At 39.3% G+C, this 22,648-nt stretch overlaps 1 protein-coding gene across 2 annotated transcripts in view; it reads left to right on the top strand.

Moving 5' to 3' along the window:
* Positions 1 to 14,190, top strand: part of KDM4A (lysine demethylase 4A) — a 35,825-nt gene extending 21,635 nt beyond the window's left edge. For both annotated transcript variants that reach the window (XM_063140073.1, XM_063140078.1), the window contains exons 16-22: positions 895 to 950; positions 1,143 to 1,251; positions 4,421 to 4,609; positions 5,407 to 5,577; positions 8,200 to 8,319; positions 8,731 to 8,823; positions 10,990 to 14,190. In XM_063140073.1, coding sequence (XP_062996143.1) covers positions 895 to 950; positions 1,143 to 1,251; positions 4,421 to 4,609; positions 5,407 to 5,577; positions 8,200 to 8,319; positions 8,731 to 8,823; positions 10,990 to 11,130 — 879 coding nt within the window. In that variant the 3' untranslated portion in view covers positions 11,131 to 14,190. The remainder of the gene's footprint in view (positions 1 to 894; positions 951 to 1,142; positions 1,252 to 4,420; positions 4,610 to 5,406; positions 5,578 to 8,199; positions 8,320 to 8,730; positions 8,824 to 10,989) is intronic.
* Positions 14,191 to 22,648: the final 8,458 nt, after the last annotated feature.

Genomic DNA, 22,648 nt, shown 5'->3' with positions numbered 1-22,648 from the left:
TCTTCTGAAATTCCCCTGCATTGATTCCGTAAGTCAGACATTGAGCATCTTTGGCAGAGCAATCATATTTAATGGTGCCTATTGAGAATTGCTGTCTGGTCTACTGGTTTAGAGAACACTGTGCTGCTAGGGAAAGGTGTTTTCTTGGTCTACCTCATCTTGTCTGGCTTATAGGAATTGGAGTTGATACAGGCCCCATTCAGATAACACGCTAAACCATGCTGCTTAACCACAATATGGTTATAATGGTTAAGCAGCATGGTTTAGCATGTTGTCTGAATGGGGCCACAGTGAACTGGTCTGCAAGAGCTACTGCATGAAGTACCTATGGAAATGGATTTTGTAAACTTATTAGCATCTACCAGAATAAACAGAAATCCTACATCAGCACTCCATTGGTTGGGGTAGGCATCCTCCTCATTCCATAATTGGAATTCCTTAAATGCATTTTACCCAGCATGAGCTGTCTCTTATGTGCTCCATCCCTGCAGGCTTCCTGTACGACTTAGGTCCTCTTCCTTTTTAGTGTGCCAGATTAAGAGTTTCCTCATGGACAAAAGCAGTTTAAGCACTGGCTCAGGTTTCCCCAACCTGGTCCCCTCCAGATATTTTGGACCACAACTCCCAGCATCCTCATATGCAGTCTGCAATATAGAACTGTTGTGTGTTTGGGGAATATATGAAGGTTCCATCAAAATAATTATTTATTTTATTAAGTATATTTATACAGCCTTTTTGTAAAAACCACCAAGGTAGTATATGATATATGAGAACAATAAGAACAACATAAGCAATAAAACCATCATAAAAACATAAATAACAGGGTGGGGTTCTGAGAGAAGCATGTTGATTGATACTGTTTTGATCATTTGACCTTTCCCCCTTTTTTGTCAGGATTGCTGTTTGTGCTCACTTCGAGGAGGTGCACTTCAAAAAGCAAATGACAACAAGTGAGTCTCCAGGGCTTCCCAAGTACGGAAGGTCTCTTTCCTAAAATGCATCAACTCTTTACTTAACTCCATGTAATAGGTTGGGAGTTATGTGTCCCTGTTTGGTGTATTGCTAGTTGGCAGGGTGGGGGTTATATAGCCCATATGGTTTCCTGCTCTTTGCACTGAAGGGAGATGTATGTCTGTTTTCAGGTGGGTCCACGTTATGTGTGCCGTGGCAGTTCTGGAGGCCAAATTTGTGAACATTGCAGAGCGCAGTCCAGTGGATGTCAGCAAAATACCACTGCAACGCTTCCGGCTGGTAAGGGAGCAAATCATCCCGCTCCTCTGAATTGATCAGGGGTCGCAACATATGCTTTATAAGATTCTAGCATCAGGACTCTGATAAAGCAAGTAAATAAGGCTGTTCAGATCAGATGGCACATGATGGTAGATCTGGAGGATCAGACAGTAAATTATACAATTAAATAATGAATCTAGGCTGAGATTAGACAGGCAGAAACACTTTACAGTAGTAAAGTATAACTGTATACTGTACCTTTTAGATGTTCAAAGCAGTTAACATACATTGTTCCAGTGATCTGTACAATAATAGTCCTATAAATTAGGCCAATATTATGCTCATATTGAAGATAGGAGATTAGCACTGGGAAATAATAGCCTCCCAAAAGGCAACTGAGTCAGTTTGTGACTGGCAATCCATCTGTTAACTCCCATAATTAAGTGTTCTCAGCAGAATTCCAAGTCTAACTTGACAACACTCTTGCAAAACATCAGCATGCTGAAGAAACCACCACTTAGAGGAATTACAATACTCCCTATGGATCACCTTGTTTGCTAGAAGTGTATTTATTTGCTATATTTCTGTCTTGTTCTTCTTCCAGGAAACATGGGTGCTATCAAATGCCAGGCTTATACTTGCTTGGCTTCAATAAAGTTACTGTGCCATTGCCTTTAGCCAACTCTGATTCAAAACTTAATCTGCTGGGGAATGTAAAAGAATATTTTGCCATTTCCAAACTCCCTCCCCCAGCCCACTAATTTCCACACAATATTATTAACTTTTCTCCTAACTGCATGAAGGATTCATCTTTCCTAGTTGAATAAATATTAGGGATTATAGGGTCAGAAAACTTCCTAGGCAAGAGTGGCTGCATTGAGGTGCAAAAAACATCTTTCTGACCAGTGTCAGATTGAATGTACCACTTGCATTGTACCTGAGAAAGCCTGATGATTTATCAATAAAATCATCAGTTTATTGTGCTAGCCGAAGGCCATGACAAATACCTCCATAGAAAAGCATACAACTATAAAAGTACACAACAGTTTAAAATAACCAAGAGAGCCATACAGACAAGCTTAAATTTACTATGACTAAAGCTCTCATTTCGCTCAGCACTTTGAGTCTCCGTGGCAGTTTATAGCAATTTTATCAAGTTCTCTCTTCCTAATCTTTTTTGCTGCCAGTGCAAACAGGGCCACTTTATGAGTGACATAACTGTTGGTATCACTAAGGAGGAAGAGAACTGTTTCTGCTTGGGCATTCATGCCTCCATATGTCAGCAGCGGTTTCAGGAGTCTCTCTCTTGGGTCCCTATACAGAGGGCAAGTTAACATATAGTGTGCTATGTCTTCCACTTGTTGACCACAGATACATAATCTCGATTCAAATGGTACCTTGTGGTAGCGTCCATCCAGCACTGCAGTTGGCATCACTTGAAACCTCAATTCAATGAAAGCATTTCTCAGGGGCAGTGGCCTCAATTTGGACAGATAACATGCTCTATAGTGTTCTGTTTTTAGAAGAGGGAACCACCGAGAGAATTTAGAATTTTTAATAAGTTGTAGGTCCCTCCTGGAATCTACCCCAAAACACCAATCCCTTAGTTGCTTCTACCTGATGATTATGCAAAGAAAAATGGGGAAAGTAAAACATTTACTTTTATTCTACTGCACCATATGTGTGGTCTGATACACTATGACCAAAGATAGGAATATGGAGCCCTTTCATTAGTAAACAATTACGTAGTATTTTATTTTAAGCTACCTTGGGTGTAGGGAAAGGCAGGGTTAAATAATTGGAAATCTATGAGAATCTACAGGGAAATGGGGTAACCTAAATACTGGGAATTCTGTTTCTTCACAGGGTTGTAGAGTAGTATTCACTTACCGAAATGTCTGGCTGTTGAGGAGAACAGTAAGTGCCATTGAAATAAAACAGAAAGCCTAAACCCTAGAATAAAACATAAGTCAGGATTGACACAGATATCCTGAAAATAGGAATTCCTTACATCTGAAATACTCAATGCATTCTTCTTATCCCTTCTCAGTTGAAATAATTCTGGCTTTTAAAAATTGGGACGGGAAGAATTCTGAAAACAAAAGAAAGTGCCTATAGATGTTTCTTTGCACTGAGATGAGCATTCATTGCTGATTTGTGGCTTAGGCTTTGGGGACACCAGAGCAGCCTTCTCCAACCTGGTGCCTTCCATATGTTTTCAACTTCAACCCCCATCAACCCCAACCAGCATAGCCAATGGTCAGGAGTGGTGGGAGTTGGAAACATATGAAGAGCATTGCAGAATCGGCCCAAAAGCCTATCTAATCCAGCATTGTGTTCACACAGCAGCTAACCAGCTGCCTTTGCACAGTCCAAAACATCTGGAGGGCACCAGATTGAGGAAGGATGCCCTAGTAGCTCATCAGACACAACATGAGAGTTAATGAGATACCAGAGGCAGTATGCCTGGCAGTTTCTCAGCAATGTATTGGGTAGATGGGATGGAGGAGACTGATGGATAAGCCAAAAATGATTCATGAGGAGTCTCATGGTTCATGATTTTGGTGGCAGACATTTTAGCAAGGGTTGATAAAACACAAGAATCATAAAGGCAAAGTAAGCATAGCATGCAAATAAATAACACAAGTGGCATTTGAGGACAGATCCATAGTATCGTAAATTTAGGGTGGGGGAACTGGTTCAGCATTATATATGCCTGTGTACAAGCCAATCTTGTGTGATATGAATTCACATCTATCTCATATATAGGGCCAGGATCTCTTCTCGATCCTCCCAGAGTGCAGGACACGGAATAACAGGCTCAAGTTAAAGGAAGCCAGATTCCAGCTGGACGTCAGGAAAAACTTCCTGACTGTTAGAGCAGTACGACAATGGAATCAGTTACCTAGGGAGGTTGTGGGCTCTCCCACACTAGAGGCATTCAAGAGGCAGCTGGACAACCATCTGTCGGGGATGCTTTAGGGGGATTCCTGCATTGAGCAGGGGGTTGGACTCGATGGCCTTGTAGGCCCCTTCCAACTCTGCTATTCTATGATTCATGACCTCAGCCGCAAAAATGTAAGATCTAGACCACATTTCTTTTTGATGTGACTGAAGAGTGCCTTTTGCAGTTATGGTTAACTGGGCTCCTTGCTACCTGCTGAAACATCTTGATTGCATTTGTTCACAGAAATGTGTCTTCTGCAAGAAGCGGCGGAAGAGAATTGCTGGCTGTTGTGTGCAGTGCTCTCATGGTCGCTGTCCTACATCCTTCCATGTCAGTTGTGCTCAGGCAGCTGGTGTCATGATGCAGCCAGATGACTGGCCTTTTGTGGTCTTCATTACTTGCTTCAGGCATAAGATCCCATCCCAGGCGGAGGTAAGTAATGGAGGCTGCTGGGTTCCATTTAGACTCATCTAGCATTTTTTGCATGGGATCCATTACTCCTGAACATTTTAATCAGCCAGTGTTGTCTAGTGGCTAAAGTGTTGGACTGGGAGTTGGGAGATCCGGGTTCTAGTCCCCAATCGGCCATGGAAACCCACTGGATGACTTTGGGCCAGTCACAGACTCTCAGCCCAACCTACCTCACAGGGTTGTTGTCGTAAGGATAAAATGGAGAGGAGGATGATTATGTACACAGCCTTGAATTCCTTGGAGGAAAAGGGGTGGGATATAAATTTATTTATTTTACTACATTTATGTACTGCCCCATAGCTGAAACTCTCTGGGCGGTTTACGAAAGTTAAAAACAGATATACAAAATTTAAAACCACCAAAAATATAGAAAACAACAATATCATTTAAAACAACTATTTATTACATTTATATGCCACCCCATAGCCGAAGCTCTCTGCATGGTTTACAAATAAAACTGGGACATGGACAGTGGTTGAAAGTGGTCAGTAATCAAAAGGCATGCAATACCAGCAAAACATGGAATTTTTGGCAAATAAAACTGGCTAAACAGTATAGTTCTGAAACAAGATTATGGGAATATTCCCCTTTGTTTACTTGACTCAGGCCTCTATATTAATTGAGAGCTCAGAGGTTGTCTTCCCTTACTATCCAAAAAAAGTGCACCGGAAGGGTTCTCGGAGGCTAAACTGTATCCAAGCTAGGTTTCTGTGTGTGTGTGTGTATATGACTTGACTATAGCTCCTCTCTTCCCTTAGCGAGCCAAGGCTGCTCTACAGGATCTTGCCGTAGGGCAGGCAGTGATTAGCAAGCACAAGAACGGGCGTTTCTACCAATGTGAAGTGATCAATCTGACCAAGGAAACCTTTTATGAGGTCAACTTTGATGACGGCTCCTTCAGTGATAATCTATACCCAGAAGACATTGTGGTAAGCTATGTAGTAAGGGATCTGTTCCACTAGAGGGTGTACAGTTCTAGGAGATACCTTCATACATGTGTATATTGCTAAAGTGTCAACAATGTTCTATTGGAAGTGGAACAAATTTCTAAAGGGCCTGAACAAGGCTCAATGTATCCCTTTGGGTTGTAGAATATAGACTCTGAACATAGCACTTGCATAACTAAACTCCTGTATTATAAATCTCTCTCTTTCCCCTCTTCTAGTTGGCCTATTGGTGCTTTTAGTACCTTTCCTTAAGGAAGCCAAATATTCAAGGTGAAGCAGCTGCAGTGGCAGCACAAGTCTGAAACATTACATTTACAGTATTATTTGAGTCTTTGACCCTTTATTATTGATTCCAGTTTTATGGTTATACTGTGATGAATTAGGCAGAATTGAGGCCCATTAGAGCTGTTCTGGCACAAGACTAACAACTTAAAGGCAGGAATCCTCTGTAACGTAGTCTGACAAGTGTCATTCCTGCTATCCCTTATCTGAAAGTTGCCATTTCATGGCATTCGTTCCTAAATATTTAATTATTTTTTTAACTTTCATTTCTTTCTCTTTTCTCTCCCACTCTCTCTCTTCTTTTTTACTATAATTAAACAGCAGCATCTCTGACTTCATCCAATTTATTTTTAATCCCGTCACCTCCCCAAATTAACTCAGATGGTGTTTTATTCTATTTTCGTCATTGGGTTCTTAATTGTTAATACCGTATCATCTGCAAACATGTTTTTTTTAATTTCCTCCTCCCTTCCTATCCCTTCAATGGCTTCATCTTCTCTAATCACATTCACCAATAGTTCTATAACTAGTACAAATAAAACCAGTGAAAGTGGGCAACTTTTTCGTGTCCCTTGGGCTAGTTGTATTTTTTCTGTCACACCGTCATTTACCACTACTGAAGCTAAATTTTACGAGTATAATTGATCTATTAACCCTTTAAATCTTTCCCCAAATCCCATTATTTCTATTACCATTTTTAATGCTGGCCAGCCCACACAGTCAAAGGCTTTAAATATATCTAAAGCTATTATTCCCGCCCTCAGCTTTCCCTTTTTTATCTCCTGCACTAAGTTTAAAACCCTCCAGTTTGAATTAGGAAGTTAGGAGTAAATTAGAGAAATAAAATATAAATTTATCATGGTTTGGAAGAATAGCGCGTATAAAAATGAGGATCTTATAAATATTTTATATTTATATTTAGAATGATGCCAATAAAAATATCAGAAAAAGAAATAAAAAGTTGGCAAATTATGGTAAATATTTTTTGTAATGGAGATATAAAGGCAAGACTTAATTTTTAAAAGTTGGTATGTAATGCAGGAAATAGGTGGGCTAGGGCTCTCAAACCTAAAGTTATACTATGTAGCCAATAGGTTGAGATATGTGGTAGAAAGTATGATAGGAATAGGAGATTTAAGCTAGTTAGAAGATAGAAAGGGAGATGATATAGAATGGAAATTAGAAAATATATATTTTTAGAGATTATGCCAAAAAATGGGGGGAAGAAATAGAGAACCCCCTTTTAAAAAATCATTGGGAAATCTGGCGAATATATAAAAAGGATTTAGTCCCGAGCATATCCCCAATAACACCAGTGATAATAATGAGGAACTTTCCGGGAAATTTTAAAAAAGGTTTGGGAAAATGTTTAAAAGATGGGAAGGTATTGAAGATAAGAGATTGGATAGAAAAGATGAAAACTAGGGAATAAATAAAGGAGAGTAAATTAAAAGAGAAAAATATATCGTGGTATAATTGTATTCAATTAGAACAGTGGATGAAGAAATGGTTAAAAGATAACAGAGTGTAGAGGAATTACTAAGTTTGAGGAGTTGATTTTAAAAAAAGAAAAAGAAAAGAGAAAATAAACCAATAAAAGGCTTAATGAGTGAAATATATAGAATATTAGTGGAAAAGGGAGAGACGGAAAGCATAGGTAAGATGGTATGGGAAACCGATTTGAAGGAACAAATAGGGCAACTGAGTTGGAAGGGGATATGGAAGCAACAAGTGTTGAGAAACATGTCCGTGAGGATAAAAGAAAATTATTATAAGCTCATCTGGAGGTGGTACCTAAGCCCAGTGAAATTAAATATGATAAACAAGACAAATTCAGCATTATGTTGGAGAGGGATATATGGGATATTGCTATTAATGATAAATTAACATGTAACATCAGAGTTAGAAGAGGAATGACAAAACCGAATGATTTTGAAGTAATATGGAAACTGTTTTTGGACTTCGTATTATTAAGGGGGAAGAGGGAAAACACCTCCAGAAGAATCAATGAGATTTTGGAAATCAGAATAAGATCCCTGGTGTGTGGGTGCACTTTAATGTTAATCAATGATTAGATCAAAAGCAGAATTAAATGAAGAGAATGTATGTTTATTAGTTTGCTTAAGTATGTATTATGTATTACGGGGTTATTACTATATATTGGATTCTCTGTATTGTTTAGAAGTATGGTTATTATGTAGATATAGAAAATCAATAAAAAAATTTTTTTGAAAAAAGGTAGATGATTCTAGGCAATGTTTCTTCTGCCCATTTGCCAGTAAATGTTGTTTACCTTTCCCAAACTTTTCCCCACGTGGACAGAGTCGAGATTGCCTCCAGCTGGGTCCCCCAGCCGGAGGAGAAATTGTTCAAGTGAGATGGACGGATGGTCAGGTCTATGGAGCTACATTTGTGGCCTCACATGTCATCCAGATGTACCAGGTAAGAGAGGGGAGTAATTCTATCTTTTTGTATATTGTTCATGACCTACCAACATGGAGGGCCTCCACCCCTGTTCAGTTCAGCAGTTCTTTGACTGTTGTACAAGTGGCAGGTGAAGTCAGTGCTGTGGCTTGGCCTTTGCTGGGTAGAAAACTTTAGTTGAGTTACTGTGAAAGCTGCAGTAGTTGAGATGATAATTTGAAATCTGTACCTTCTTAGTTTCCTCTTTATTGTTAGCTGGTCTTCTGTTATTCCCACCCTGATCATAATAGACTGCAGGCTGATTCCATGCTTGTCTGCTAGGATCGTGTTCAGCAAAAGCATTCCATACAGCAGTCCATGAGCTCAGGGATCATGGCGTTGATATCTGTGTTCACCTGACGCCTGTCTGTTGTTTTTTTCTGGACCTAGGTGGAGTTTGAAGATGGATCCCAATTGATGGCTAAGAGGGATGATGTGTACACACTTAATGAAGAACTTCCCAAGAGGGTCAAGTCAAGGCTGGTAAGTCAAGGAGCTTGAGAAGTTGGTCTGTGTAATTCTTTGCATGGAACAGAATGATAGATATCTAATTCTGGAGTATTGGGCATTCCTTCTGTGCCTGGGATGTTGTAGTTATTAAAGAATGCATGTGCCTGCTGAGCAAGTGGGATTATCACCCTGCAAGGTGCAATACTAGCTTGTAAGGAGATAGCAAACATTCTGGATGCAGCTGAGAATTCTTAGGGCATTTTAAAATATTGCTTGCAGAAAACTTCCAGGCCACTAGCCAATCTCCCCAAGAGAAGACTTTAAAAACTGGTTTGGTTTAAATGAGCTGGTCATGTTGGGAGCAACTGTTGAGAAAAACTATGGGTAGGACTGTGTGCACTCTATGCTTTAGAAAAGAAGTGCATGTCAAGAAAATCCGGATTCTGTGACCACATCCTTATGCAACATAAGCAAATATGTGTTTTCTTATATAATTGAGAATGTTTCTGCAAATAATTTCATAGTTTACATATCTATTCTGTGCAATAGTGAAGCTCCTTGGGTGGTTTACAAATATTAAAATCCATTGTGCAAAGTGTAAAACCATTTACAGACAAACACACGCAGACAACATATATCTTAAACAATTTCAAACAACAGTAAGATCAAGACCTGATTAACCTCATCATATGCTTCCCAATGCCTGAGAGGAGAGAAGAGAAAAGTCTTAACCTGGCACTGGAAAGTTAACAGTGTTGGTGTCAGGTCGGCCTTATTGGGGAAATTATTCCAAAATTGGGGGGCCACCACTGAGAAAGCATTCTTCCTTGTTGCCATCATGGGAAAGAACAAGATGCTATATGAGGCAGTCATGTCCTGCCCTCTTCCAGTCCTATTCAGCCCTCCCCTCCTGGTTTATGAGATATCGCAAGGCATCCAGCTTGGAAAATGTGCAGGAAATCCTTACAATCGTAAGGGCTATGAACCTTTTTTAAGGGAAGATGAGATTTTCAGGCTGCTGTGTTCTGCACCCAAGTACTGAACTCTGCATTTGTGCACAGTAATGGAATACACACCCTGATTGTGAAAAGATCCTGAGTGCACATGTGAATCCTGTACATATGGGCCTAGGATTTACCATCTAATCTGGATCAAATGCACACTTGTGTGTTGTCCTTGAGAAATCTATTCTCTGCCCTAAGTTTTTTAATACTACTTCACCTTTTCCTCATGTGCGGTAGATTTCTTTAAAAACTTTTTCAGATGGATCTTTACTGTGCACAGTAGTTGAGATCTGGATATACAATGAAAGGAGGTTTTGATCCCTTTCCTAACTTGCCGTAATGTTCTTGTAATGAATAAGCATCCTGAACTGATGTTTCAGGAGCTGTCCTATGAAACTTATGAATCATTGGCCCCATTCAGACAACATGCTAAACCATGCTTCTTAACCACAAAATGGTTAATGGAATGCTTTAAGGTTAATGCATTGAGTTAACCATTTTCATAGAATCATAGAATAGCAGAGTTGGAAGGGGCCTACAAGGCCATCGAGTCCAACCCCTGCTCAATGCAGGAATCCACCCTAAAGCATCCCTGACAGATGGTTGTCCAGCTGCCTCTTGAATGCCTCTAGTGTGGGAGAGCCCACAACCTCTTCTGAACACGCTCCAGCTTGTCTGCATCCTTCTTGAATTGTGGAGCCCAGAACTGAACACAATACTCTAGATGAGGCCTAACCAGGGCCGAATAGAGAGGAACCAGTACCTCACGTGATTTGGAAGCTATACTTCTATTAATGCAGCCCAAAATAGCATTTGCCTTTCTTGCAGCCATATCGCACTGTTGGCTCATATTCAGTTTGCAATCTACAACAATTCCAAGATCTTTCTCGTTTGTAGTATTGCTGAGCCAAGTGTCCCCCATCTTGTAACTGCATTTGGTTTCTATTCCCTAAATGTAGAACTTGGCATTTATCCCTATTAAATTTCATTCTGTTGTTTTCAGCCCAGCACTCCAGCCTGTGTGGTTAAGCAGCATGATTTAGCATGTTGTTTGAACAGGGCCAATGTTTACTTAGAACTAATTCAAAGCCAATCTGTCACCATTGCATTTTGTAGAGAGGAATTGGACCATCACCAATGCAGAATGTGAGTACGTTCTCATAGGTAACTATCTTGGTTGATGTTTCTTTTTCAGTCTGTTGCCTCTGACATGCGCTTCACAGAGATCTTCACGGAGAAGGAGGTCAAACAAGAGAGAAAAAGACAAAGGGTGATAAACTCACGCTACCGTGAGGATTACATCGAGCCTGCACTCTACCGGGCCATTATGGAATAGGAGCTAGCAGCAGGATTGCAGTGATCACCTCTAGGTGGATCCTAGCATTCCACCACAGCAGAGGCCAAACAGACAGTCTTCACATCCAGGTTTTTTAAAAATGAGATAAACTGACCTGATTCTGCAGCACCTTGAAGGTAGTTGTCAAATAATGGAATGGATTTGGCTTTCCTGGCAGACTCCAAGTCTAGAATTTGGGAGCACTTCTCTGACTTCCTGAACCAGTTGGCTCACACCAATTTGATGGCTTCATCTTTGGCAGCGAGTTTCTTTATGCAGTACAAACTGTTCTCTGCCAGAGGCAAATCTTAATACCACCCCAGGGAACAACCCAGACAGCTGCAGTGCTACGGATGAAACCCACCCGCCTCATCCCACCCCAACACTTTCTCCTGGATTAAATGTCTGGTGCTGGGAATGTTTCCTAGCTCACCATCCCTGCGCAAAGCTGGTGATGTTACTGGTGCTTGACAGTGAATTCCTTTTTATATTTATAACCCTGTTTTTGTCATGAGCACGCATTTTTTCAGCATCACCTCTGAGACAGAGCCAAGTGAGCTGAAGAAGGGAGAGCGAAACTGATAAGCTCTCTTTAGTCCCAACTTCTTGAACCTTTGATTAAGCTTTTGTCCCTATTTTATATTCAGAGACTTATTTACTCATGCGTTTAATTGTAATAGTATGTGCCTATGTAATAGGAAACGGTTTGGAGCCATTTAGCGCCGTGCATTCCTCAGGCAAGAGAATCCTGGAAAGTACCCCTCATAAAGGCAATAAGGACTGCAGGGATTCCAGGAACCTATTCCTCCTGGGAAGGCAACAAGTTGGGCCCAGGTATGCAGCAAAGACGCCTTGGATAATGATCGTAGTTTCATCTCTCTGACAGTGGTTCCAGTATGTGGGGTATCTGAATCCAACTAGAGTATTCATAAAATTCTGTCAAAGCTCAGCATTACTGGGAACTACGTTTAGAAGCATTGTGCTGCTCCCCACCCTCTCCAAACTGTGCCAGTAATAGCAGCAAGGCATTTGTGTGTTGGGAAAGGTCAAATGTTATAATTTCAAGAGGGACACTGCTTCCTTGCTGTACAGCCATGGCAGAAATATCCATTCAGATGTGTTCCAGAAAAAGTCCAAAGCTGTTACTTTAGCTATAAATGTGGTCATGTAATCTGTGGCCATAAACATGCCCAGACCATTTGATCATGGAAGATAATTGTACCCTTGCATTTGCTGATTGCTGTGGCAAAGGTTTTGGTGCCCCTAACCTCTGCTTAGCTGTTTTCCTTGCTGCACAAGGATTCTAAATAGCATATTTGTAGGGGTGAGATACCTTGTCACACAACAGACTATTGGAGGGGAAGTAAGACCACTGCTTCTAGATTTGTTATGCAGTATGAATTACAGTTTTTTATGCTATTCAGTTTGTCCTAAATTTGACCAAATTGCTCTTCAGCCTGCTGACACAGAAGATTTTAAGGGCTTTTCTTAGCTCTCATTGCCCTCTATTAGTTGGAATCCTGGGTGCGTTGTAGGCAGCCCAAAACAGATGGGGAGATGCAAATCTTGGTAGCCAGTATTGACCTGTTGTGTATTATTGTACAGTTTGAGCACATCAGTCTCTCTAGCACAGTCTCTTTCCCACCTAGTGCCCTCCAGATGTTTTGGACTTCAATTCCTATCAGTCCCAGTCAGCATAACTAGAGGTCAGGAATGCTGAGAGTTGTAGTCAAAAACATCTGGAGGGTACCGTGTTGTTGAAGACTGCTGTAACAGTTGGATCTCTTCAGAAGCACACTGTATATGGGAACTTCTTTTAAAAATACTATGTGCAGCTGAACACGCATCTGACAAAGTGGGCATATTTTGGGGGGCACTTTAGTGTTAGGCAAAAGCCAATATACTCCATCAGTATTCCTCAGATTCCCTCAGGTATGTTCTTATTGATAATCAGAGACCTCTATATCTCCCTCCCTGGAAACTCTCTGCTCTCCCAGCTGGCATTTCCTGCATCCTGAGTCAGGAAGGATTGTGTTTGCTTGGACTTTTTGCGCAACAACATTCAGCTGTGAAACATGATATATGTTGAAATCCTTCTGTTGGTCTGTTTTTGTGTGGCTCACCTGTCGGTATGCTTCAGATCCAGGAATGGGCTTTCCTGCATCAATACTGAAACTGAATCATGACCATAAAAATCAAATTGCCAAATGCCGGAGACTTTTCCTTATGCTTTTGTCCTAAAATGTCTTTGAATGGAAAATGAAATCAAGAAGGCATATATCACCAGATTGAAATGTTGTTGAACTGTAGCTATACTGTGGTTCAGGGCCTGAGATTTTTTTATGAATTCATATCAGGACTTGAGTACATCAGTATGTCACTGGAAATGGTTTTTTCTGTTCCAGAATGTGGGGAAACGTGATATTAGATAATTGCAGGATAAATGTAAACTGAAGAATTAGTGTGCAAACAATATGTTAATATGAATTCACACTTTGTGGTGTCTAAAGATCCTGTCCAGAAATTACCAAAAGCATTTCCCCACCCTAATACCCCTTTCTCTCTTGTGGGTGTGTCTGTTGTTTTCATTCTGGTCAATTGATTATATTTATTTCATCTTAGTCAGGCTAGGAAATCAGTGTACTAGCAAGGCAAGTGCTTGTCCCCAGGAAATGCTGATGGTTGATTAATTTTATAAATGTATATTGTTGATGCAATAACTGGGGCAAACTCCTTCCTATTGATGTTCTAATAGTCTTTTGAGGAGTTACTTCACTTTCTTAGCTTCTCCCCTACTTTAAACACAGACGTCTGTATTGGGATGCAGTGTGCTCAGCATGAACATCAAAATTTTGTGATATAGACATAATCTGTCATTACCCCCCTTCTCTAAAGTGGACTCCAATAATTTCTGACCTGTCTGAAGTTGTACTGGTTTTGGAATGCCGATGTGAGATGGATACAAGATAGGCAGCTTTATGTATTGTTTTCAAACTGTTCTAGTAATATAATTTTGAACTAGACTCAACTGATTAAATCTGAAACACTTTAACTTTGAAAGCCTTGCGTCTTTAATTACACTGCTGAACCTCTGCATCTATATTAGGTTCTTCCTCTCTTGTGTCAATTTCCAAGTTACGTGTGTTTTTAATCACGGCTCCTTCTTAAACCAGTTCATCCAAGCACCCCTTATTTCTCCCTCCCCTCAAAACTGTGTGAAATTTTAGTAAAACAAAAGCAATGCAATTGGCACTTGAACATTTCTCTGATTTAGGCCTATAGCTCCTGATCCAGAAAGTGACAAGCAGATGGAAGGCTAGTTCCCTATCTGGAGAAAATGCAAGCTGCAAAAAAAAAAAAAAAAAAAAAAGTCTTCACTTTTTGGAACTGATCTGTAATTTGCTAGCAGTTTGCAGATACCCAATGTCCCATGCTGTATTTCAGATTACCTGTGTTTAGAAAAATATACATAATACAGAAGCTGTGGTATTTTAGCAGTGGGCCTGTTTGCATGTTACAACAGCCTACTATGGCTTAATTTACCTGCGGGGGCTGTTGCATTGTGCTGGATACCACTTTTTCATGGCACCTGTGGGCACCCAGCGTGCGTCATGCAAACACAGGTGGCAGGGGTTGTTTGAGGTTTAGACAACTCTTCAGTAACCCTAAAAGAAGCCTGGCTTGGAGTGTGGCTTTTCAAACTGGAGCAATTTATATTTGACCTCTGCCAGTTCACAATTTACCCCCATCACTGCAAGCAACTGATATGTCTCAAGGGCCTACAACAGTTGGTAGATGCAGCAGTGGCCAACAATGCCCTTCTGCAGGGCTTGCCTACACATTGGACAATTAAGACCCTTGACCCAATAGTCAGTCTTAGAAAAGGTGTTAAGCAGTTTTTCTCGCGCTGCTATTTGTTAGTGGAGTGGAGTGTCCAGCTGCTAGGCAGATCTGCTTGCCTTGCCTTCATCACTTTTACATCTATGCCTGTAGCAGTTCTATTGAATAGGGTAGTAGGAAGGGAGTCTAAAGATGAAAGAAAATACATGCGAGTGCATTTTTCTGTTGGGAGGCTGAGCTGATTTGGCTTTCTTGCTTCAACTACATTTACATAGAAATAGAACTTAAGGAATTCACCTATTTTTAGCAGCTATTGCAGAAGTAGTTGTCTCAATACTCTATGTACTGACCTGCTAAAGCTAGATTTCTCTGGCAGCACTTGAGATTGGCATTGATAGGCCAATATTTTTACTATATCTGGATAGTGTTGCAACACTTCAACTCATCTTTTGGAGAAGATATACAAATTCCCTTTTTACCTATTAAAGGTCATGGCAGAAAAACACACATGCAACATGTGAAGGCAAGGAAAAGCACAAGGGTGCAACAGAGATGCCCGGGAAGGAAATTATTAAGATGTGATGAAGGGTTGATTATTATTATTATTATTATTATTATTATTAATTTATTTATATAGCACCATCAATGTACATGGTGCTGTACAGAGTAAAACAGTAAATAGCAGGACCCTGCCGCATAGGCTTACATTCTAATAATGACTCCTGAAGCCTGTTTCCTGTGTAACTCCACTCTAGGATGGGCTTATTCCCTATCACACACTCTTATCTCATGAAATATTGTGGGTCTGTGTTCCAAAATTTCAGTTCAGGAGACTTTGTGAAGTGTTTATGGGAGAAGAAGGAAATATTTTATTGATTGATTGTATTTCTATACTGTCCAAAGCCAAAGCTCTCTGGGCGGTTTACAAAAATTAAAACCATGAAGTACAATTCAAAGTATAAAACAAGAAACAGTATAAAAACACAATCAGGATAAAACCGAGCAGCAATGCAGACCAACCAATTGCTTTTTCCTGTGTGGTGGCATATATACATTAATTATTAGTAAATTAAACAAATTACACTTTAGAATCAACGTGGTAGCCAAATGAGTCAGGTGCTCCAGTCTAGATAGGGAGGCCCTGATACGTGTAGCTACTAAAATACCCAGTCCTCTTTTAGGCCACCTTTGTTACTAGGAGTTGCTTCAAAAGAGTAGGAGGCAAAGCCATTTATAGATAAATCCTCTTTGGCCCAGATCTCTTGGAAAAGTAAAATCTCATGCTTTTTGATGAGCAGCAATGCAAAGATTTATACAGATTTAAAACAGCAAAGTAAAAAGGCTGATAAACTGTTCAAATACTGGGAAAATAAAAAGGTCTTCACCTGGCGTCAAAAAGATTATAATGTAGGTGCCAGGTGAGCCCTTCTAGGGAGCTCTACAGTTGAGGTGCCACAGCAAAGAAGGCCCTCCTCCTGGTAGCTACCTGCCTCACTTGTTTCTGACACTTGCAGCTCTGTGTTTGCTGCATTACTTCCCGCATATGCAGTCCAGACCAATCTCTGCTCTAGAGGACCCATATCCAATACATGACTGTGTAGATGTGTGTTGGTCACACACTTTCCTCTTCTAACCAAGAACTGGGGTGTGGTATTCTAGACTGCACCCTTTTAAGTGGATTTGTCTGGGGACGATGTCTGCTCTGGGGCTGCCTGCTCTGCTGCTTGCAGAATACAAGGAGAGCTGGCAGGAGGCCTAGGAGCTGTCACTACATAAAGATAGCATCTGCCTGCCACTTGCCCAGGGTATGAACATAAGGTCAGGCTTGTCCTCTCAGCTCGTGTGTGAGGCCCAGACAGGGCTGGAGGAAGACTTGCACAGTAGCTCTCTGTGCTTGTACTAGGGAAGTGGGAGGAAAGCCAAGAGGAGCTGTTTTAGAGGAGCAAGGGGAGCTCAGGGCTCCGAAGGAGAGTAGCGTGCTGCTGAGATTCTTTAAATCTCCACTGGCTTTGTCTGTGGGCACTTGGCATAGAGCGGGTAAGGGGGGGGGATGGCTTAGGCAAGCCCCAGCTCTTTCTTGACACCTTTCCTTTAACTTGCTGTGGTTCCCAAAATCCATATAAGCAAATAAAGAATTGACCAATTTTTAATATGCACAGAGAATCATTTCCTAAATTGCTGGGTGAGCAGAGTTTAGGCATGGGGGTCACTGGGTTGTTAGCAATGCTGTATTGCTTGAAAACGACAAGGAGCGAAAGGCACTTTGAGGCCTGATAGGCTTACGTGACCACATCTGGTAGGTATTCTAGTATTCTGCTTCCTTCAATCCTCCCAAACATTAGGGGAGGGCTGATTTCTCTCTGGCATGCTAGTCCTGCTTGTTTGGGTCTCTATGGTCCATTGATGTGTTTCATTTGTTTTATCGATGACATTTATAGCCTATCTTCATTTCAAATTAAAATGCTCAAGATGGCTGCAATCAATTTTTTTCAAAAAATATCAGAACTCTTTAAACTTAAAAAGCAAATGTGCATATTCAAGATTTCTTAATGGTTAAAGCATACTTAGAAATAGCTTCCCTGCAGGCCCATTTGGATCTGGGGTGTACCTATGAAAAATAAATTTAAGTGATACTGACTATGCACTCTTGCTTAAAAAGAGCCAGTGTGGTATAGTTGCTAAAGTGTTGGACTGGGAATCGAGAGATCTGGGTTCTAGTCCCCACTCGGCCATAGAAACCCACTGCGTGACTGGGCCAGTCACAGACTCTCAGTCCAACCTACCTCACAGAGTTGTTGTGAGGATAAAAAAGGAGGGATATAAATGCAATAAAAAAAATTAAAAATGCAAGTGATTTGCAGCGTCAGGCCTGGTCTATCTACTCCAGTATTTATTTATTTATTGCAAGGATCCCAGCAATCATCTGGCACTATGTGAACTACTTTTGACCTTAGTGGTAGCAAGTTAAATATTATTTGCACATGTTAGCTATATATTGCAGGAGCGTCGTTATGTAGGTTATTTCTCTTATACTCTTTCTAGCTCCTGACATCCCTGGAGCATTCCCTGACATTCAACATCCACTAGCACTAGCTTCAGTGGCTGGCACAAACTCCATTGTGTTTCCCTCCAGCCTTACTGGGCTAGAAGCCAGAGATAGAGCAGGATTTTGCCTCATAATATCTTTCCTTGCGTGGCCCCATGTTACTCAGCCTTCACCCCCTGTCCCCACATGTTAGTTTGGAATGTCACTCTGGACCCAGTGCAAACAAGACTGCAAGGTGCACTATGCCCTACTATGTTATTGTGCTATCTGGCAGAACGCAACCTCTGACTTTAGTGCACCTCCATCACTACCCCAAGAGCTTTCGACATTTTAAGGGTGGCAGGCAAGAGCAGAGAGGGGCTAAAATCAGTTGTGCAACCTTTCCCAACTCTCTTCTAGATTATGCAGTAAGCATTTCCTTTTTTTTTTTTTTAATAATTTTTATTTGTTTTCTACACTATATAAACATACAACATTACAATAATAATAATAAAGAAACATCAAACAACTGCTACATACATATTGAATAAATGTTGAGTACATATATGTTGAATAAGTATTACCTATACATTATCATACTACAACATAATCATTCTTAACATAAAAGTGCACCCCCCCACCTCGGGATCTATTCCTGAGTCCAAAATCTGATCGTTTCTTCTGCTGGCGGTTTCCCACTTCCCTTAGTAAACACAAATATTAGGAACTGTTTCCAGATTCCTTCAAACTCATTTATTTTAGTTACGCCTTTTCTCCACTTAATATTACATGTCAGTTTATCATTAATGGCTATATCCCATACTTCTTTGTACCATTCTTCAATAGAATATTCCCCTTGAATCTTCCAGTTCCTAGCTACCATCAATCGTGCTGCAACCAGCAAACTCGATATCAGCTCTATAGTTTCTTTTCCACACTTTATATCTTCAAATAGTGACAGCAATGCAATCTTTGGTGTTTGTTCTATTTTCATTCCCACTATTTCTTCAATTTCTAAAAACACCATCTTCCATCATCTTTGTACATATTTGCATTGCCACCACATATGTAAATACGTTCCTTTTTCCCCACAAACTCTCCAACAATTTGCTGAATGCTGATCATTTATCTTATTCAATCTAATCGGGGTTAGGTACCACCTCCATAAAATTTTAAAATAGTTCTCCTTTATTCTCACTGATAAACTTCTCAACACTCTTTGTTTCCATAGTCCCTCCCATCTCTGTCGCCCTATTTGTACCTTCAAATCTGACTCCCATACCATTTTCTCTGAGTTTTCTCTAAACTCCTTTTCTAACAATATTTTATATATTTCACTCATTAACCCTTTTAAAACTATACTACCTCCTTTACCTTTTTCCTTATTTACTATTAACTCTTCAAACTTTGTCATCTTCCTACAAACTCTATTATCTTTAATCCACTTTTTATTCCATTGTTCTAATTGCCCATATTCTAACCAAGATAATTTTTTCTCCTTTAACAATTTTTCCATATCCTCTCTTGTTTTTATATCTCTTAACCAATCCTTTAGTTTCATTTTGCTTTTCTCTTTTAATGTTTTACATAATCTACCCTTCAGATCCTCTGGGAAATTCTTTAACATTATTATCGGTGCTAAGGGAGAGTTGCTCGGAAGCAGCTTCCCTTTAAATTTACTCCATATTTCCCATTGAGTCCTCAGGAGTGGATTATCTATACTTCCAACCCACTTTCTCCCTCCATCTTTAAAAAAGACATTGTCTAAGCTCATCTCTACGTTACTTATAATTTTTTCTTCCATCCAATATAAATCTCCTACTCCTATAATTGCTTCTACAATATGTCTTAATCTATTTGCTACGTAGTATAATTTTATATTTGGGAGACCCAATCCACCCTTTTTTTGGCTTAGATACCAATTATTTTTATTCACTCTTGCTCTCTTTTCTCCGTTACAATATTTATTAATAATATTTTGCCAACTTTTTATCTCAGTTTCTGATATTTTTATTGGTAACATCCTAAACACAAAATTAATTTTAGCTAATATCTTCATTTTTATTAAGGCTATTCTTCCAAACCAAGATAAATTTAATCTTTTATATTTCTCCAATTTCTCTAATACCTCTTTCTTTAACCTCGTTAAATTTTCCTTTTCAAGATTCTCTAAATTTTGTGTAATTTTAATTCCCAAATATTTAATCTCCTCCTTAACTTTCATTTCTATTCCCTTATGTTCCCAATCCTTTTCTTCCTTCTTAGTATAATTAAACAACATCATCTCTGATTTAGACCAATTTATTCTTAACCCTGTAATTTCTTCAAATTCCCTCAACTGATATTTAATTCTTTCTAATTTTCTTATTGGGTTCTTAATGGTCAATAAAGTATCATCCGCAAACATGTTTAACTTTATTTCCCTTACCTCTCCAATTCCTTCTAACTCTTCATCCTCCCTTAGTGCCTTCGCCAATACTTCCATAACCATTACAAACAGGACCGGCGAGAGCGGACATCCTTGTCTTGTTCCTCTGGCTAGTCGTATCTTTTCAGTGAGTCCATCATTTACCACCACTACAGCTGTATTTTGGGAATATAACTGTTCTATTATGTTTTTAAATTTATTTCCAAATCCCAATTTATCTACAATAATCTTTAATGCCTGCCAGCTCACACAATCAAAGGCCTTAAAAATATCCAATGCCATAATTCCTGCCTTGATATTTGATTTTTTTATTACATTTATTACATTTAAAACTCTTCCCACTAGATTATGCATCTGCCTTCCTGCCACAAACCCACATTGATCTTCTCCTATATATTCTGATATAAATTTATTTAACCGTTTAGCCATAATAGATGAGAAAATTTTGGCATCCTGATTTATTAACGAGATAGGTCTGTAAGAATCAGGACTAGTCAGGTCTTTATCTGGTTTTGGAATTAGAATTATGAATGTTCCCATGATTCAGGTATCTTCTCTCCTAATAATATCCTATTATAAAGTTTCAGTAACTTTGGAGCTAAAAATTCTTTAAAAACCTTATAATATTCTGATCCTAGACCATCTGCTCCCGGTGATTTACCAACTTTCAAATTATCAATGACATTTTCAACTTCTCTTTGAGTTATTACCTTTTCCATTAACTCTTTATATTCTGGTTTTATTCCATTCTTTATAAACCTTCCAATATATTCCTCCACCTTTTCTTGTTGAATTTCTTTACGCTTATATAGTTCCTGATAAAATTCCTGGAAAATTTTTATTTTATCTTTCATTATGTGACAATAATTCCCTCGATTATCCTTCAATGCTTCTATCCCATTCCTCCCTTTTTCTTTTTGTGTGAGTCTGGCAAGCAACCTAGAATTCTTATTACTGTTTTCAAAATATTCCCTTTTCATATAAATTAAATTCTTTTGAACCTCCTCTAAATTTAAATTTTCTAATTGTTTCTTCTTTGCTTGTATTTCTACTAATTTATATTTATTTTTACCTCGCCAATATTCTTCCTCAAGATTTCTAATTTCTATCTCTAACTTTTCCTGCTCTGCACGTTGTTGTCTTTTTAAGCTACACATCTCTCTAATACAAATTCCTCTTGCTACAGCCTTCATGGTGCCCCAAACAACTGACCCAGCTGTTCCTCCCTTTTCATTAATTTCCCATGACTCCGACAATTCCTTCTGAATTTTCTCTACCACTTTATTATATTTCAATATTTTTGTATTCAACTTCCATCTATATGCCTCTTTATAATTCTTCTTAACTGTAAATTCTAAACTTAACAAGGCATGATCAGTTACTTTTATTACCCCCATTTCCATTTTACAAATCTTCATTGCAAAGTCTTTTGAGACAAATATATAATCTATCCTGGAGTATGTATGATGAACTGGGGAAAAGTATGAGAATCCAGGCTTAATCCCATTGAGTAAACGCCACGAATCTGAATAATCATTTTCTTTTACTAGTTTATTCAATATAGTTATATTATTCCTCTTTTCAACATTAGTGGGATTTGACCTGTCCCATCTATTATCCATAACCATATTAAAGTCCCCAGCTAATATGACATACCCCTCCTTGAATTCTTCTATTTCTTTAAATAACTTTATAAAAAACTCTCTATGTCTCTCATTTGGGGCATACACATTAATTAGCGGATATACCTTTCCTTCAATTTTACCTTTTAACATAAGATATCTGCCATTATCATCCTTTTTTGTTTCTTCTAATATAAACCCACTTTTTTTTTAGATCAAAGTGGCCACTCCATTTTTTTTTGATGTCCCTAATGACTTTTCATAATAGGCTAACCACTTTAATTTTATCATATTCGAATTCTCGGAGCCTTGGTGTGTTTCTTGGACCATTATAATATCCGATCCTTCTTTATTAAACATTTGTTCTATTCTCCTCCTTTTCACGACTGCCCCCAAACCTTTAACATTGAGTGTTGATACTTTTATCTTTTTATCCATATTCACCCTTTTGAAGTCTCTTCCGATCCCTTGTGCTCTGCAACTCAAATTTACTTACATAAAAACACAAACTCCATACAACAAACCCCCACCCTCTTACCCCAACCCCTTCCCTCCTACCTTCCCCCCTCCCCACCCCCCCACTCTGATCCCCCCCACATCCCC

The sequence above is a fragment of the Elgaria multicarinata genome, chromosome 1 (assembly GCF_023053635.1).
Source record: "Elgaria multicarinata webbii isolate HBS135686 ecotype San Diego chromosome 1, rElgMul1.1.pri, whole genome shotgun sequence".
Lineage (NCBI taxonomy): Eukaryota > Metazoa > Chordata > Lepidosauria > Squamata > Anguidae > Elgaria > Elgaria multicarinata.
Note: the sequence above shows the minus strand (reverse complement) of the source record. Positions and strands in the feature narration are given on the sequence as shown.